The 18527-nt window shown below is 42.8% G+C and overlaps 1 protein-coding gene across 2 annotated transcripts; it reads right to left on the bottom strand.

Annotated features, from left to right (window-relative positions):
* Window positions 1–2241: 2241 nt before the first annotated feature.
* Window positions 2242–17335, bottom strand: KLHL23 (kelch like family member 23). Of its 2 annotated transcripts, none has more exons than XM_023623098.2 (4): window positions 16685–17335; window positions 14540–15754; window positions 11299–11451; window positions 2242–4341 (listed from the first exon to the last, which is right to left on the bottom strand). In XM_023623098.2, the coding sequence occupies exons 2-4, from the start codon at window positions 15750–15752 to the stop codon at window positions 4031–4033; spliced, it is 1677 nt and encodes a 558-aa protein (XP_023478866.2). In that variant the 5' UTR covers window positions 15753–15754; window positions 16685–17335; the 3' UTR covers window positions 2242–4030. The 2 variants fall into 2 exon arrangements, with proteins under 2 accessions (XP_023478866.2, XP_070097284.1); XM_070241183.1 differs by lacking the exon at window positions 16685–17335 and adding an exon at window positions 16036–16358.
* Window positions 17336–18527: the final 1192 nt, after the last annotated feature.

Genomic DNA, 18527 nt, shown 5'->3' with positions numbered 1-18527 from the left:
TTAATCTAGCACCTACCTTCCTGTCCTCAAGGGTCCCTGGAACCCATCATGTTTTATTCTTTTTCCTTCTATCAGAACGTCTTCTCAGAAAAGAATAAGTTCAACCACGTGGAATTGCAAAAGTTGAAATAAGACTTAATATATTACTCTCTGTGGTAGGGAGAATAATGGTCCCCTAAAGATGTCCAGGTCCTAATTCCCAGAACCTGTGAATATGTTAGGTTATGTGGCAAAGGCTGCACATGGAATCAAGGTTGCTAAAACCAATACAGTGAGACCTGTGTTGGACTTCTATCCTACAGAATAAAACAATAAATTCATATTGTTTTAGACAACTAAGTTTGTGGTAATGTGTTACATCAGCAATAGAAAACTAATACGCTATCCAAGAAGTATTTACATTTTTACCTTTGCTTGATATCGGTCAGAGATCTTTTGGTTGCAAGAGATACAAATGCAATCACAACAAAAAAGGACCTACTGGTTCATGTAATTAAACTCTGGAAAAGACAGGAGTGGGATTGCATCGAGAAGGCTTAGAACAAAGATGTCAATGTCATCCCTTCTCCATAGTCACTGTGCCTTCTATATATCAGTTCTCCTCACTCAAACCAGCTTAGTCCTCAGAGCAGAGAACTTGGCCAACTGTAGCTCTGGACTCAGCACTGTGCTTGGGGGTGAGATGCTATGATAGCCCAATTGCAAGCGTCCCATAGGGAGAGAGTTAGGTCATCATACACATACGGTCTTTGGGAGAACTAGGCAGACAGAAACCCCCAGCTGCATCTACTATAACCTAAGCAATGAAGCTGTATTTATAGTTTCAGACATTTTCAGACTAATCAACCAGGTATTTTTGGTTGCTTTGCGTGGGGCAAGGGGAGGAAAGGGAGACAGTCTGGGGAACAGACTGTCTACTACTGGCTGATCTAGCACTTAAACTGGATCATGTACAGGGCTATCTCCTTTGCAGTCTGTTTTAGTCAGCGCTGGCTGCCATCACAAAACACCATGGACTGGACGGCTTAAACTACAGGAATTTTCTCACAATTCTGGAGCCTGGAAGTCTGACATCAGGGTGTGAGCATGGTCAGGTTCTGGTGAGAGTTCTTTTCCTGGCTTGCGGATGGCCAACTTCTCACTGTGTCCTCACATGGTGGGGAGAAAGAGAAAGTTCTCTGGTGTCTCTTATGACACTAATCCTATCAGGATCAAGGCCCTACCTTTATGACCTCATTCTACCCTGATTACTTCCATATGGGTTCTATCTCAAATACAGTCAGATTGGGGTAAGGGCTTCAACCTACGAATTTTGGGGGACACAAGCATCCAGTCCATAAAACAGGCATATATTTATTGAATGTGAAGACAAAGGTTAATGTGCCTTTAAGCAAGTACCTAGTTGTTGATCCTATTTCAGTTGCAGCTAACAACTAAGACTTGTGAGAAATAGCAACTTTTAAAGTTTGGATACTTAAGAGTTCTCTTAATTAAGTCATGCTTAAAATCATCCCCACGATTTTAATTATTTTGTAAAATACTGTTTGCCCAACCTAAAGCAATGGCTTGCATTCAATTATAGTAAAATACATTTCATTCATACTACAGTGATTTGGAACTTCGGATAATTCTGACAGAAATGTTTACCATCCTTAATCCTTTCTTGTGTGCACAAGGCAATAGCAAAAAATGATTTTACAGAAAATAGGAGCTGCAAATTAAATGCCTCAGATCACAAACTATTTTCAAGATCCTTCAAGCATCTCCAGAATGCTTTTCTGTAAAAATATTTGATACCATCATCCTTCAAAAAAGTATGCTGGATATACAAATGAAGGCTAGACCCTGAGAATACTAAGAATAAGATGTGAGCCATGATTTCAAAACAGCCAAGACATACTATACATATATAAATGATGAATTCCTTAAATGTGACAATGGGAGTTTTACTATGGCTGAAACAGACAGGAAAGAATTCCCAGAAGTTGGACTTGAGTCAAGATTTTATAGGACCTAGAAAAGCTAAAAAAGGGGAAAGTGACTGCAACTGTTCTCATCTATTCCATAAAACAGATCTCTAAAGCACTACTACGCAACATGTTATTGGTCCAGCATTAATTGATCAATGTTCTTGAGAGCAATAAAATAGTCTATAATTCAATTATAGACTGAAAGAGTCTATAATTCAGTTGTTTCACTAGTTCAACTGTCCTTCAACTCAACTGTCCCAAACTCAAGCAGTTTTACCACATATACAGTGATTTATTTATTTTTATTGAAAATACAAAGTAATATTAAAGAAAAACATTTAAATAAATTAAAAATCATTCCATATCCCAGACACTAACACAACGAATTTCAGTTTTGCATATTACCTTACACATGCATAAAGATTTTACAAAGTCACAATCATAGTGTGCATACTATTTTGTACTGTGCTTATTTTACTGACCATATCACAGACATGTCCAAGTTTCTAGTCTTCCAAATAATTATTTTAATGGCAGTATAATACTTTACTATTTTTATTAGCCCACTTTCTTCTTTGACACGTAGATTATTCCTAATTTTTTGCTGTTATATATAATGCAGACAGAAACATCCTCATGTGTTTATCTTCTTTCTGTTTGTTTTATTTTTATATTATTTATGGGGCAAAGATATGGTCACTTTTACGGCTCTTCTATGTAGTACCACACTGCATTCCCAAGGGGTTGTATCAATTTAAAATGCCATCTGAAATGAATGCATTTAAACAGTTTCTTTCTAAAATTTTTTTTAAAAATCAGAAGTGTTAGGTAGTTTTAAACTTCCATATTTAAAGTTAAAAATAATTACTTTCTCTTGAAAAAAATGAAGAGTGTGGATAGATGGTCTAACAGGTGACTAAAAATTTAGATGAGTTAACTCAAGCATTGCTTCCCATCTCGTCTCAAGTTATGGCGCACCTGGAGAGTGATGTTGTAGGCACAGTGGGGAAAATGGACAAAGGTGTTTCTTGCCCAGAAGCTCCAGCCACCCAGAACACCTCTGGCCACCCCAAGGGTCACGGGGATCCATATCTAGGCATACCTGTGACCCAAAGTGCCCCTCGGCCTGAGTCAGGAAGCCCAAGAGGAGAGGCTAAGTGACTCATTCCAAGTCACAAAATCTAGTTAGTGGCAGAGCTGGGAAATGAATGCAAATTTCTTCTCATCAATGCATTTTCTACTATATCACAACTCTTCTACATGCTTGCTGGCTCTAAAATTCAACTGTATATGCAGACATAGATCTATACTTAAGAATAAAGAGGATTTTCTAACATGCTTAAGCTAAAGACTCCTTAACCAGCAATTTACAGCAAAGCTAAAACTTAAAAATAGCTCTCAGCAACAGCAAATGTTTGACTATTTCCTCTGCAACTTTTCAGATTTGCCATTCTTTTAAATTTACTTTGTAAACTCTGAACAGTAATAATCTTCTGCACAGTATCTTCTATATCTCTGGTAGTCAGTAAATAAAGAATAACAATAAATTATACATACTGCAAAGAAAAAAACAAAGTAAGTTCACACACTAAATAACTCTAAAGGTGAAAAAAAATGTTTTTAAAGTGTTGATTTTGTAGAGGTAGAGAAGATTTCCTCCTTACATTTCAAATTCTTTGCTAGCTAATGGAACCTTACTGTACACTATCTATTACATTACAGGGTCATAAGAGACATTTCATTCCACAGAATGATTCTGACCTACACCCAGTGTTGATGCTACCAGGAGAAAAAATTCACTACAAAGGTATTTTACCTTTTACCAAGTATCCAACATTCCATATCACCTTTGAAAAGCAGAGATTAAAGGTGTTAACCCTACTGATTCAATTGTAAAGATACATAAGATTTTTCTTGACCATTAATCACTGGCTTGGGGTGTAGACTAAGAATTTACCTATTATGTGCCAGGCCCCAAAGCAAGTAAGGGACTCCAAACCCTGCATTCTTTTTTACTACACCCTGAAAGAGTGACTACTTGGTCATTTCTATGGATTCAATCAGACGTTATACACACAAACACATCCGTGGGACCGCATGGCACTTGGAAGGTTACCCACTATTTCCCACTTATTAAGATCTGGATCATATTTCTCAATGCTCTGAAGATATGTTCCCTTCGAGTAGGAATATCCTCCAGTGACATAAATACATCCATTCATGATGACGGCACCACACTCCATCCTCCTCTCCATCATGGGCGCTATCTCTCTCCATTCATTTTGTTCAGGGTCATAGCATTCCGTGATTGTAGTTTGTCCACCAACCAGATAGAGCTTATTTTCAAATGGAACTGAACACAATCCATATTCTATTAAAAAGAAAAAAGCAAATTTTTCTTCGGATAACAAACAAAAGAGATACTTCAGTTTAGTGATGTAATAATCCTTTACAATTTATCGTATGAAAATAGAGTAGTCGTGACATTTTGATTCCAGCACACACTATTGCAACTGAGCCTTAAATTCCATTCCTTCTCACCTGATTCAGATTACCTGTCCCGTCATTCTCTCTTAGGTCATCCTTAAACTGGCTTTGCAGAATGTCAGGGATGAACTCATCCTCAGACCACTACCCTTCTGGGAATTTCCCAAAACACTTTTTTTTTTTTTTTGGTGAGGAAGATTGGCTCTGAGCTAACATCTGTTGCCAATCTTCCTCTTTCTGCTTGAGGAAGATTGACCCTGAGCTAACATCTGTGCCAATCTCCCTCCATTTTGTATGTAGGATGCTGCCGCAGCATGGCTTGATGAGCAGTGCGTAGGTCTGTGCCCAGGATCTAAACCCATGAACCCTGGGCTGCTGAAGCAGAGCACATGAACTTAACCATTATGCCACCAGGCAGGCCAACAGACATCTTTTATATTACACCTATGTGTAAAAGATGGTAGCAGTAGAGTTCCTCTGACACAAACATACTAGGTGACTGGTGTAGGTTCCTTCAGGTCTTAGCAGCTATCCCGGTAACCAGTGGCAACGTGTAGTGTCTGCTGCCACAGATACGACATGGATTACCTTGCTTGTCTCTCTCACACCGCTGGTCAAGTTAAAGACACAAGAAGTTAGAAAAACCCACAACCAGATTAGTGGGAAACTACAGTCTATGATCTTAAGAAGCCGTGAGAGGTGCTCAAAGGCAGAGGGCCGCTGTGTGAGGCCTGTCTCCCACAGCTGGGAGTCTGCCTCTAGGGGGTCAGCCTTTCAGGCTGTTTTAATTTTTCCCTTTTTATCTATCTCCCCCTCCACATCCAAACCTGCCGGCTCTTCAAGGCACCTGGATCGTGTGCAACTTCACTTCCTCTCTCTTCTTCCCAGTGCTATGACTAGCGTGAGGCAAGTGAGGCGTCTAGAGTCCCAGACAGAAGCAGGCTCTCCCGCTCTGAGTGACTCCAATTCTGTGCCTCAAGCGGCTCCCTTGCTCACTCTAGTCCCCGCCCTGGTTCTTCCATGCCCCCATTTCTAACATCACTACTAGCCTGTGAGTTCATTCTCTGGAAATATCAACCACAAGATTACACTTAGGGGCCGGCCCCTTGGCCGAGGGGTTAAGTTCACGCGCTCTGCTTCAGCGGCCCAGGGTTTCGCTGGTTCGGAGCCTGGGTGCGGACATGGCACATGCTCATCAAGCCATGCTGAGGCGGTGTCCCGCGTGCCACAACTAGAAGGACCCACAACTAAAATATACAACTATGTACTGGGGGGATTTGGGGAGAAAAAGGAAAAATAAAATCTTAAAAAAAAACAAAAAGATTACATTTAAATGCTTCTAGCTGCAGACCTGAAGGAAGAGCAGGATTTGTCAGTGGCACTAATACTACAGCTAATAAATGAAGATTTAGCTTGCCATTGCTGAGCTGTTCCTTCTGCCTGGAAGTCTCTTCTTTTCCCAGGTGTTTGCACAGCTGCCTCCTCCTTGTCATTCAGGTCTCATCTTACTGTCATCTCCTCAGAGGGGCATTCCCTGACCATTCAACCTCAAGTGGCCAGTCAGGCATCTGTACCACAACACCCTATTTTAATTCTCTCTGCGGCACTTCTCATTATCTGATATGTTTCCTGTTTACTGTCTCTCTCCCCCTTCTAACAGTGCAGGAACTGTGTCCTGCCCATCACTCCATTCCCAACTGGAGAATGGCGAGTGTCTGGCACCTTGTAAGGACTCAGTAAATGTATGCTGGATCCACAAATCAGCTGTACCTTGTATCCTCTGCACCCAAACGTGCGCTCCTATTATTTTGTGGAAGAAAAGCTTCTAAGCCTCACCTTAGAAAGAGATAATGTACAATCAGAAATGTGATTTCCCCTTAAGTATGGAAGACAAATTCTTATCATTAAAGTTCTTGTTATCTAGGTTCGGAAGGCTAAGAAAAGGTCTCAGAAGATGGGCATTTTTGTTGAGTTCACATACTGTTATTCTTAAGTTTCTGACATCCAAGAAAATAGGAATTCTTCCACCTCTGAAAAACCCATTCGTTACTTTACAGTTATATATTTGTCGAATTTTTATAGGATTTAGTTCTTTCAAGTACTTGTGAAATATTGTTTATATAAATTATATGAGTTATTCCATCAAATGGTTATTGTGAAAATTAATGATGATTCAAAAATCCTATTAGTGTAAGTGATTCAACAATGAGCTTACTAGGCTTTCCTTAAATTATTCAAAATTTACAAAAAAACCCTCCAATTTGGAGTCTTAGTTAAGAGAGGAGTTTAAAATAAAGTGATTCCTGATATTTGTCCCCGTTACGCAAATATAACATAATCTTCTGTTACTGTTGATGGCAACTTTTTCTTCCTCAGCTGTAACTGCCTTTTTTCTTGCTGGTCACTCTGCGAAGCTGCTGAGACTAAGAGACTGTGTCTTGTTTATTGAGCTCCTAGCACTGCGCATCACACGCAGGAAGCCCTCAGCAAATATCTGTTGGACAAATGAATGAGTGACCAATTTTAAAGCAAGCATGGGAACGGCACCATCTGTCACGGCTCAAAGAGTTTACACACAAATATTCACTATAAACATATGGCAGTCTGGATTCAGCGTCACGTGAGTGATAGGAACAAAGCCATGTCGGGATTCAGACACAACTGTAATATTTTCAGGTATTCAATACCCACCGAAATGACTTAAAATTTTTTTCCTAAGTTTTTTCTCATTGAAAAGACCTGTAAAGTTTATCTAACCTAACTTCCTTACTTTACTGGAAAGTAAGACCCAGCAGCTTAAGCCACTGCCCAAGAACAGGCCAGTAAATAAATGGCAGAGCCAGGAAAGAACTCTCCCCATTTGACGCAGCTGTCCACGGCTTTTTCTCCTTCGTCACTTACTGCTGCTTTCCTGTTCTTCACACACTCTTCTTCCTCAGCTCATCCCTTAACTAATGCTGTTTCCCAAGATTCTGTCCTTGGCTGTACTGTTGGTCCCACCTTCCTAAGGCATCTCATTCATCCTCACAGACAAAGCCATCCTCTCCAAGCAAACAACCTCAGATCTCCATATTCACCTGCTTCTTCCTCCTGAGTTGCGGACCCCTGTCTCCCATTGCTTGCCGGACAGCTCGTCTGGGTTATCCAACTAGTCCTTCAAATAGAACTATAAAACTGCGCTCATCATCTCTCCTCTTCTCCCTTCCTACTGGCTGCTCCTTCCATGCTCCCCATCCTCCCAGTCAACCAGCCAGAGACCCTGGTCGACTGTCAACTCCCTTCTCTCCCTCATCTTCTATCCACAGTAGCAATTACTACCAATTCAATCGATGTTGAATCTACACCATTCCTCACATCTGCCCATTTTCTACTCCTACCACCTCAGGCTTTCAGTATTTCTCACCTGGTTTATTACAATAGTTTCAGCCGATCTCCTTGCCGTCTTTCTCCCAATCTATTCTAAAAGGAGCTCTCTTCTTAAAACTGGAACTGATCACACATCACCCCCTTGCTCTGAAGCCTTTGATAGTTCTCCATTTTTTAAATTCTCCTGACTGCCATTCAAAGCCCTCAACCGAACTCTGCCATCGAATCTCTCATTCTACCCTCTTACCTCTCATTCATCCATATCTACTTCCAGGTACTGTAATAAATCTGGAACTTTCCCTTCTGCCTTCCATTATTGGCTACCTTTCTGCCAGAAAAGCCTGTCTCAAAAACTACCTTCCTTAATAGCAGCCATTCTTTCAGGCCTAAATCATAAGAGCCTACTCCTTGTAGCCTTCTAAGATTGCCAGATTCCCCTTAATTAGCTTCAAGCTCTCTCTGCCCTCAATTTCAATAGCACTTATTTGTGAGACTGTCTTGTATTCCCACTATGTATGTATATTTGCTACTAGATCCTGAGTTCCTGTGGCAGTGGAGACTAGCTCTTAATCATCTCTGTGTCTTACATTATAACTAGAATGGTATCTTCCCCCCAAGGTAAGGAATCAATAAATGTTATATTGAATTTAATGGAATTATAGTCCTCTGTTTTTCAGCTATACAAAGCTCCCACCCTTAAGGCATTAAGACAAAAGATAACATTTATGTTACCTTTAAAAATAATAGCAGTCATTTCTTTGCAGTCTAAGCTACGTATCTATAAGAGAGACTCAAGACCGACATTTTACGTTCCTCTGGAGGTGTTCCTAAAAAGCATAAGAAGCGCATACCTTGCTATAATTCAGAGGATATAGATCCAAATGCCTTCCAGGGCTAAGGAGATGATAGACTAGCTGAACGAAGCAGGCTGGGGTAAGACAAACAATAACACAGGCCCCCTGGGGCTGTGATGTGATGGGAATGGGAGAGACTGTGGTGAGACAGAGCATACCAGACTCATCTAAAGGGGACGACTACATGGCCACAGTGATTGCTGCCAGGAAGCAGTATGATCCAAAGCTGCCAGATCTTCCAATTTTTCTAAAAGCCAGAAATCATGATTTTTATTTGAAATCTCCTGGATTTAAAATATTGGTAACATGCCAGTTAAACAATATTTAAACACTGTAAGAGCCAACCAGAACATAGCATGCAGGGTGCTAATTTGATACCTTTGTTTCTTAAATTATGTCAGGGAAAAGTCCAATGTAAATCAAAATTTTACAAACGGAATTATCTGTTCCCCCTGATTTGTACTGTAATTTAATATTTATTTCTGATTGATTTTTCAATTTGCCATGGCTTTTCAAACTTTGGCTTAAGTCTCACTGTCTTTTAGACTCTTTTTCAAGCAGTTAACAAGTTATACACAACTTGAATATGTTAGGGGACATTTATTTCTAAAGGAACCACTTTATGAAATATGTTAAAATTTGTAATGTAAATAACTGCCCTCTCATTTGTTAATCTGACTTTTCACATACTGGATTTTCTTCGTAAACCTAAGTCAGAGTAATATCTAACTCATAAGGTTAACATGAGGATCAAATGAGATAACAGTGTAGTTGTGAAGAGCATGGCCTCCCAGCCAGACTGCCTGGATGTGAACCCCACCTCTAACAAGCACTGGCTGGCTGACCTTGGACAATTAATTTACTCTCTCTGTGCCTCAGTGACCTGTAAAATGAGATCATAGTAGTACCCAGCTCACAGGATTGTTGTGAGATTTAGATGAATACATGTAAAATTATTGGAATAGTCAGTGCCTGGCACATAATTACTGAATAAATAGGAGTTATTACTCAATATGAGCTGTTATTATTACTCTCTGTTATAATTTCATTGGTCATAACAGAAAGTGGTGGGGAGTCTGAGATAATACATCTGGGTTACTAGGAGACAGAAGGCTACCCATTCCATGATGTCTTCAGAGCCAGGACAGCCTGCAGCTGAAGTTTCTTCTTATGCAAAGCCCAGGGCACATGGAGATGCAGCACTGGATTCAGGTGTGGCCCGCCTGAACCGTGAGATGACATACACGATGTACGGCTGGAAGGAGCTGCGCTGGTCAAAGCAGGAGAGCCTGATCCCGTAAGGAAAGGCAGACCGCTTACGGGTTCTAGCACAAGTTACGCATCAGACTGCCTGAATTTGAATCCTGGTCTACCACTTCCAAACTGTGTGACCTTAGCAAAGCCACTTATTCTTTCTAAGCCTCCATTTCCAAATATGTAAAACGGGGGTAAACAATACCTATTCACAGGGTTGTAGTTAGAATTTAAGGTAATAGCTCATGCAAAATGCTTAGTCAGTACACGACCTATGGAAAGGGCTCAAGAAGGTCAGCTATTATTACTACTCTCAGATGGTTCAAGCTTGTGAATTTCAATTACACTCTCCATGACCCACACAGGAGCCTGATGCTATATGGAAAATGACTCAAAGTAGTATGGTGATATGGTGATATGAACCTTTCCTAATGCAGAAAACTTAAACATGTGGCATAACCGTTAGAGGCTATAGCTCATGCTTCCCCCTGAGCTCTCCACAAAGAGACAGGCCAAAGAATAAAACACACCACAGAAGGCAGGCCATTCCTGTGGGCACACAACACATCGGCTTTATGACTTAAAGTAAGGCCAACACAGGGCCCTGCACATTGTAGGAGTGAGTGCTCAATAGTTATTGAAACCCAGAAAGAACACGCTTCTAAAAGAGGAAACCATCTCCTGTAGAACTGAATCGACAGGTACCCTTTCCGACAACTTGACATAGTGCTTTTTAACTGTCTATAAAAACAGAGTTTTACATAATGTGTGCAAATGAAAGAAAGCACATAACAAAGGAATAGGAAACATAAAAAAAGAATCTAAGTGAAAAAAATTTAAGAAACTACCACTTTTAACCCCACAGGCTTAAAATGTGTGTTGTGTAAAGACACCAGGGAAAGTATTTGCAGATAAGATCTAATCAGACTAATCTAATTGTGATAGTTGTTAGATGGACATAGATATTCTGAGCCTTTTAATTACACCCATGTAGGCGGCCAGCCTGGTGGTGCAGCGGTTAAGTGCACACATTCCACTTCAGCGGCCAGGGGTTCGCCAGTTCACATCCTGGGTGTGGACACGGCACTGCTTGGCAAGCCATGCTGTGGTAGGCATCCCACTGATAAAGTGGAGGAAGAAGGGCACAGATGTTAGCTCAGGGCCAGTCTTCCTCAGCAAAAAGAGGAGGATTGGCAGCAGATGTTAGCTCAGGGCTAATCTTCCTCAAAAATAAATAAATAATAATAATTAAACCCATGTATAGTCTACTATACATTTAGCATTTTCTATTTCTGGCCCCTTTTACCCATCTCTTACACTGATAAGCTGTATCACAACATGTACTATTTGAGACAGTATTTTGTTACCTGGATGTGGACTGGAAGTGATGAGGCTCCATTCGTTGATATCCGAATTGTAACTCTGGACCTTGTCATAGGTGCAGCTTCCTCTGTAGCCACAGTGGCCACCAATCACGTAGATAACTTCATGTAAGACACAGGCAGTAGCATTTCCCACACCTGTGTGTTAATTAAAATCACATCTTCAGATTGATCTTTCACTCTGTTTTGCAATGAATACTGGGCTAAGTTTATTATTGTTTTTGTCATTACTGTTAGCAGATACAAGGCATTGTGCTAGGTGCTATGAGAGATAAAAGAACGAAAAAGAAAGGCTCCTTGCACTCTTTTAAAAGAGGGTGAGACATTTACACAACTAATTAGAACACAGGGAACAGAACTACTGTGAATGTTCAGAGCAAGGAGACATTGCTTTTGACTAGGGAAACCACGGCAGGTGGTGGCAGAATTTGACCTGGGCTTTAGTAGGTAGGACTTTTGCAGGTAGAGGTGAAAGGAAGCCATACTAAGCAAGGGAAAGGCAAATGCAAAGGCTAACTGGGCCATGCCAAGTAGTCCATTTTGATTCCGACACACCGGAAGGAAAGGTGGCATACCTGGGTCTGTCATGTGGGAATTAAAGCTGGCATGGTAAGTTGAAGCCACATGGCAAAGGATCCTGATGCCCAACTAAGAAATCTAGACATAATTCAGCAGGATTTTTAAGGTTTTTAAACAGAGGAAGGGAGGGACTACAAAGGTGGAAAGGTAGAATTGGTCAGGTGCCAAGTGTTGAGGGCCTGATTTAGAAGGGGCCTTGGCTATGGAGGGGAGGGTGCAGAGGAAAGAGACACAAGTAGAATAGACAAGCTTGATGACCGACTGCATCAGAGACAGCTGAGGTCCTGAGCTTGGAAAATGGGGAACCACTGATGCCATAGAAAAATGAGGAGGAGGAAGAGGAAATGGGTTTAGCAGGAGAAGAAGAGAGGACGAAAGAGCATGAGGCTCATTTTAGTTGCAAATATCAGTTTAGTCTTTCAACCAACTTTTACTTAGCACTGTTACATGCGGGGTACAGTTCAATCTCCTTGTTCATTTCTACCCTAAAACAAAAGTGAGTTTATAAGCAGGGTAGTCATGATGAAGGAAAAAAAAATTAGGAGTTCCTAAACAGCTAAGGATTTATTTCTTCTCTGTACATCCCTAGACCAAAAAAAGGAAATGAATTTGAAATTTGACTCTACTCAGTTTAAGTTTTCATTACAGGGAAAGCTGCTAGTTCACTTCAAGACTACAGAATAAAACAAAATGGGAAACACAATGTTATCCTTTCTACAGAAAAATGGGAACCTCAAAGTTCAGTGTGAGTCTACCGTCAGAACCAGTACTAGCCAAAACTGCACATAACTGACCAAGTGTCACCTTCCCCTGGGATGATTAGATATAATCAGGAATCAAAACTTCAAGTTAAAAGTAGAAAACTTCGGAATGTCAGACCCAGCTGGGAGGTGGGGAAGACTTTGGCATATGAGGGTCTCCCGATCCACTGAGGTTAAGGCAAGAACACAAGTGGCTTTCTTTCACAGTGGCTACACCACGGCAGCATTTTTTCAGCAAGCATTGTTTCAAATACAGTTTAAAAATTTTTAGTAAGGTCATAAACTTCCCTCCTCCAAGAAATATACTCTAAACTACAAAACCACTGAAACTATTATCTCATTATTAAGAAGCAGAGGAAGAAATGTATCCAGGTTTACAAGAGCTGCTAAAATGTTTGAACTTTCCCGTGTCTTTCATCGCAGAGGAGTCAGATGGGACATTCTGAACTAGCCTGGAGAGGGGACTGGGAATCAGTAAGTGGGAGTCAAGCTCAGGCAGAGTGGAAAAGCCAAGCAGCAACAGCAGCGGGCTTTAAGCCACTTTCTCCCACCCTACCAACTACTGCTGAAACTTCAGGGATGCAGGAGAGTGGTCGTGATTTAATGTGAAAGATATGGCTGCCCTATCAAAGCCATGTTGTTGTATAATGACAGTCATGACAATAACGCCTAACACTTACTGAGTGCTTACTCTGTGCCAGACACTTTTCTAAGCACTTCACACGCATACATTCATTTAGACCTCTCAAAACCTAAGCTACGTAAGCTTGTCACCCCCATTGTACAGATGGCAAAACTGGGGCACAGGGAGATTATCTGCCCACACTCACTAGCAAGTAAGTGGAAGGCTAGGATTTGGATCCAGGCAGTTTGCCTTCAGAAGCAGTGTGCCTGATCACAAGACCATTGCTGCTTCTCAGGCTTCCTGCTTGTCATCCAAGGATCATATTGGGTCAGATTCCCAGACCAGGTCAGATTCCCACACCCTCACTAGTGTGAAAAAAGAAACAGAAAGGCCTGGGAAGAAACATTTGGGATAGAATGACACAAATCTGGTAACCTACCAGTTTTTGTGCAACTCTCCAGGATGAATGAATAAGTGTAATTAAATAAGATTCCACTTAACTTTTTTTCTCGTAGGAGGGAGGGAGAGCAAGGCTAACAGTACCAAACAGCAGAAAATACAGTGTTTATCAGATAGATATTGAGACCCAATAGTGTGCCCGGCTGTGTGGGCCGCATGAGGGAGAGTACGGGATCTGCCCCTCTCCTCTCCCCTATGAGACAAGACTTGAATCAAAAAAGCAAAGGCTATTTGTTTCTGAGAGAATGTTTTTGAGAGAAAGTAATTTGTTACACCCTATGGGATCAAATCTTTCAAGGTTTTAATGAAAGACCTTTTAAAAGAGAGAGAATCAGATGATGAGGGGAAAAAAAGCTAAACATTTAAAAGCAGAATTTAAAAGGGTTCAATTTCAAGAGCAAGCCAAAAAATAAATAAACATTACCTAATAAAACTACCCAGCTTTCTCTCTTCATTTAGCCTTTGACTTAAATATAAATTCTTAAGCCTTGAAGCAAGATTGAGGCCCCAAACAGGCTGTAGAGTAAGTAGAATGAATTATACTATTTTCACATATAAACGATATTTCTTTTCTAGCCTGAGTAATGTACTCTAATTACATAACTCTCAGAAAAGTTGGGGACTGCTATACTATATTTTTACTCTGAACACTCTGTGCAACATTATTTGTAGAATCCCCAACAGTTCCTAGATAGCTTTCCAAAGTGATAAATTCTTTTAAAAATTATTTGCAAGAGAAGTGAGACCGTTGGCCCAACCTCGAACACCTAAAGAATATAGAATAAAGATAATCTGCACTTACCTTTAATCATGTTTGCAATAGGAATCCATTTCTCTTTTAATGGATCATAGAACTCAGCCTCTTCTGCTGGAGCTCCCTTTCTGTAACCACCTAAAGCATAGACACAGCCACCCAAGGTGACTGCACAGTGGTAATACCTGGCATTGAGCATTGGCAAGCCTTCTGTCCATTCATCACTTTCACTGTTATAGATCCACACAGTGTCAAGAGCTTCTATGTTATCCGTCCTGTAACCCCCGGTTACATAAATGTTGGGTCCCAAACACGTAACACCATAGCTCTCCCTAGTATAATCTGGTATTTCTGCTCCCTGAATCCAAACATTTGTCAAAGGATCCCATATGTGAACCTCTGATAAAGGATGCCAGTAATAGCCTCCAATGATATACATTGTGGCAGTGGACCTCTGGGAAATCTCTTTATGCATGGGATTCAAAGCATTGTATATTAGAGATCGTATCTTATTTTCAGTTAGGAGGCAGCTTCTTTGAAGGCCTAAAGCTGTTTTTAAATACACTGGATCTATATCTATGTTGACATAGCTTAGCAGATTATATAGGCATTCAATTCGATTTTCTACATCATGAGCAGTCCACTTAATAACTGGCTCTATGATAGCTTCTTCTTTCCAAACACTGAGATTCTTTCTGGATAAGATAAAGAGAAACTTTTCAAGGCTGATTTCCAGAAATTCTTCTTGTTGCCATACTTCCTTAAACCTTGAACACAGAATTCTTCGCGATTCCTTCTCTAGTTCTGGACACACGTGAAATTCTGCAAAGGAGTGCATTCCAATACAATTATCGATATCTAGGTGCCTGACCAAAAACTGCTCACAAGCTTTCTTTACTGAAAGGAACTGTAGCAGATCTGCTGCTTCAAGCAGGCTTTGAACATTTCTTTTAGTTATTTCAATTTGGGAAGTGTATGCGTAATTTACAAGGCCTTCCAAAATATCATGGTGAATGCCAGAGATCTTTATTTTATTTTTAAATTTTTCTTTCATGTCAGCTGTGAACATTGCCTTAAAATAATTGCTACAAGCAGCTAAAACAGCTCGGTGACAATGGAAGATTATGCCTGAAGGACACTGAAGGGTAATATCAGTAAATAATCCATCCAAGTAAAATGTTCTGAATGCATCCAGAAAATCCACTGGATGCGCTGAATCCTTGAAAAGGTAAATATAATCCTCTTGTCCTTTTAAAGCCATGGCTGCAATAAATATGAAACAATAAACGTGTTTTCAATTTTGCGTATTACCTCAAATAACCAAGGCTAAATATTCCAATCATTATAAGGACTCATCAGCATTGAATATACTCCAAAACTAGACAAGTTCAACATTCTAAGCAACAAATGCAAAATGTGGATAGACTATTTCGTAATTTATATGACGCTCAATTTAAATTCAGGGTAGCTCGGACGCGAAACGAGGCCCCCGGATTTTTCAGCAGTCCTTTCGAGAAGAAATACTGATTTGCTACCCCACTCACTCAGTCTCTGCAATCCGCCCGGAGCTGGCGGTCCGAGAGGGATCCCACACTTGGCAAACCAAGAGTCTGAGGGGTCACCCCACTCGAGGCTGGACCTTGGCCGTCTGGGCTTGGCCCCAATTCAACCTTTTTCTCTAGCTCTGTCTCCCTTTCAAGTCGCATGGAGATGCCAAGAAAGGGACGATCGAAATAGAACTGCACAGGAAGAAATCTCGGAAAAGGGAAACCTCGTGCCTTTCTGCTTCGGAAGGAGAGAAAGCAGAGGGGCCCGGTCGCGGCCGCTCCATCCCCGGCGCCCTCCCTCGCGGTCGCCGCAGGGGTTTCCGCGCTCCCCGCGCCCGGGCCCCCGGCTCGGGTTCCCGCCCGGAGACCGCCCCGCCCCGGGGCCTGGCGAGGGGACTCGCCTCGAGGGCGCCGCGCGCCGCCCGCCCGGCCCGGTGCCCGCGTCCCTCTGCCCCGGGACGTGCACAGGTGTGGGGAGGGCGCCGCTGGCTGCCCTGCGCGCGGCCGGGCCCGGCGCCCGCGCGGCCATTGTCTCCGCGCCTCTGCCGCGGCCCCCTCGGGAGGCGGCGCGGCCTCGGTCTCCCGCGCCCGGCCCCGCTCGCTCCCCGCTGGCTGGCCTCGAGCGGCGGCTCCGGCCCGCACCTACCTCGGGCGGCGGCTTCGGGACGCGGGGTGGCCCGCGGGCTAGCGGCGAGCGGGGGCGGGGGCGCCTCCGGACCCTCTGACCATCTTTGGAAGAGGCGCGGCGGAGGCTGCCTGCTAGTGCAGCTCCAGCCCACAGCGGCTCCTATTTTGGTGCCCGGCTGCTCCCGCCTCCAGCCGAACAGCCCCCCGCGCGGCCTGGGCCGGGGCCACTCGCGGGAACTCCCGGGTGGCGGGCCGCGCTGCGGGCAGGGGCGAGGCGGGCGGCGGTTCCCCCGCAGCAGGTGGGACGGCTGCCCCGAGGAGACCGCCCGCGCCGCTGGCTTGCCCCTCTCTTCTTGGCTCTGTCTCTCTCTCTCTCTCTCTCTCGCCGCCACCGGCCCCCCTTACCCCCCGCCCCGCGTTTTCGCTCTGGACAAACTCTCTAAGTCCTGAATTAGGAACCTATACGGAGACTGGGAGGGGGTGCGCTTTTTTGCCTCCTTCAGTAGCTCTCACTAGCCCAGGCCCTAATGGAGAGCTGGAGAGGAAAGTGTGGAGAGAATGCAGCAAACCTAGAGGTCTGGGGGTGAGGTTGCCTTCAAAATGCTAGAAGTAGCTGCCGCTTTCCCACGAACGCCATCCCGCCTCCAGCAGAGCACTCAGGAGGGAGTCCTTGGGGCTGATTTGCACACTATGGGTTAACCTAGAAGCTTTGAGAAAAATTGGGAACAGCCAGGGCCAAGGATTCAGGTTACTGTATTTAGAAGAGAGTAGATGGAAGGAGCAGACTCCAGTCTTTCTTCATGGTGATATCCAGTCGGATCACATAAAGATGTCCATGTGCCTTACAATAAAGTTCATTTTCTTGTTCTAGCAAAAGCCAGTATCAAGTATTTTCATTTATCATTCATTCATTGATTTGCAAGATTTTATTGAGTGCCTGATGGGACTGGTAATAGAGCAGTGAAAGATGGTCCACAGCTCTCATGGAGCTTCAGTCCAGCCGCCTTAAGGGAGGAAGGAGACCAGGATGAAAGGAACACCAGGGCCCCAGTGTGTCTCTCAGAGTGTCATCTAAGGGACAGAATATACAAATGGACAATGGTCACACCATATATGACAACAGAACTCCCAACCACGTAAGAAGCACAGGAAGCCAAACCACAGCCTCTGCAGCAGTTGGACCGGAAGAATGAGGACTTGGTCAACGACTGCCAACTTCCCTATTTTTACCCCTACTTCCAACTCAGGACCAACCAGAGAAAGCCAAATATGCTCCCCAAATCCATCACATAAAATGCTCGCTGCTTCTCGTAGCCTGCTGCCTGCTCTCCCAGGGCAGCAACCTCCAATCAGAGCGCACCTGAGACCTTCCCTTTTTTTTCACTTTTATAAAGCTTTCCCATTCCCCTGCCTGCCTTCAATAAGCGATGGTGGTGAGCTCTCTCGCAACAGCAAGATCTGAATAAATAGCATCTGTTTTTTCTCATTTGGGTGGTTTTAGTTTAGTTCCACGTCAGACCATCGCAATTGAGTTATGTGGGATGCTGGTTATGCGGCACCCCTCAAACACTACCACCGCCCAGACTTCTCTGGGGTGGAGACCTAGGAATTTGTAACCAAGGGCATTAGGTGATTCTTTTGCACAGCAGAGGAAAGTATGTTGGACCCAAAATGGAAGGAAAATTAAAGATTTACTATCTCAACATCTGGTAAACAGTTCAGCACGGAACAAAAGTATATGAGATTTAGTTTCAGGCTTAAGATTCATCTCTGCCACTTGTCTAACAACCTTCTCTGATCCTTAGTTTTCTGATCTGTAAAACACAGAAAATATCAGTACTTTCTCAACCTAGCATAAGGTT

The sequence above is a fragment of the Equus caballus genome, chromosome 18 (genome assembly GCF_041296265.1).
Source record: "Equus caballus isolate H_3958 breed thoroughbred chromosome 18, TB-T2T, whole genome shotgun sequence".
Taxonomy (NCBI): domain Eukaryota; kingdom Metazoa; phylum Chordata; class Mammalia; order Perissodactyla; family Equidae; genus Equus; species Equus caballus.
The sequence above is the reverse complement of the archived record's forward strand: the minus strand, read 5'-3'. Positions and strand labels throughout refer to the sequence as shown.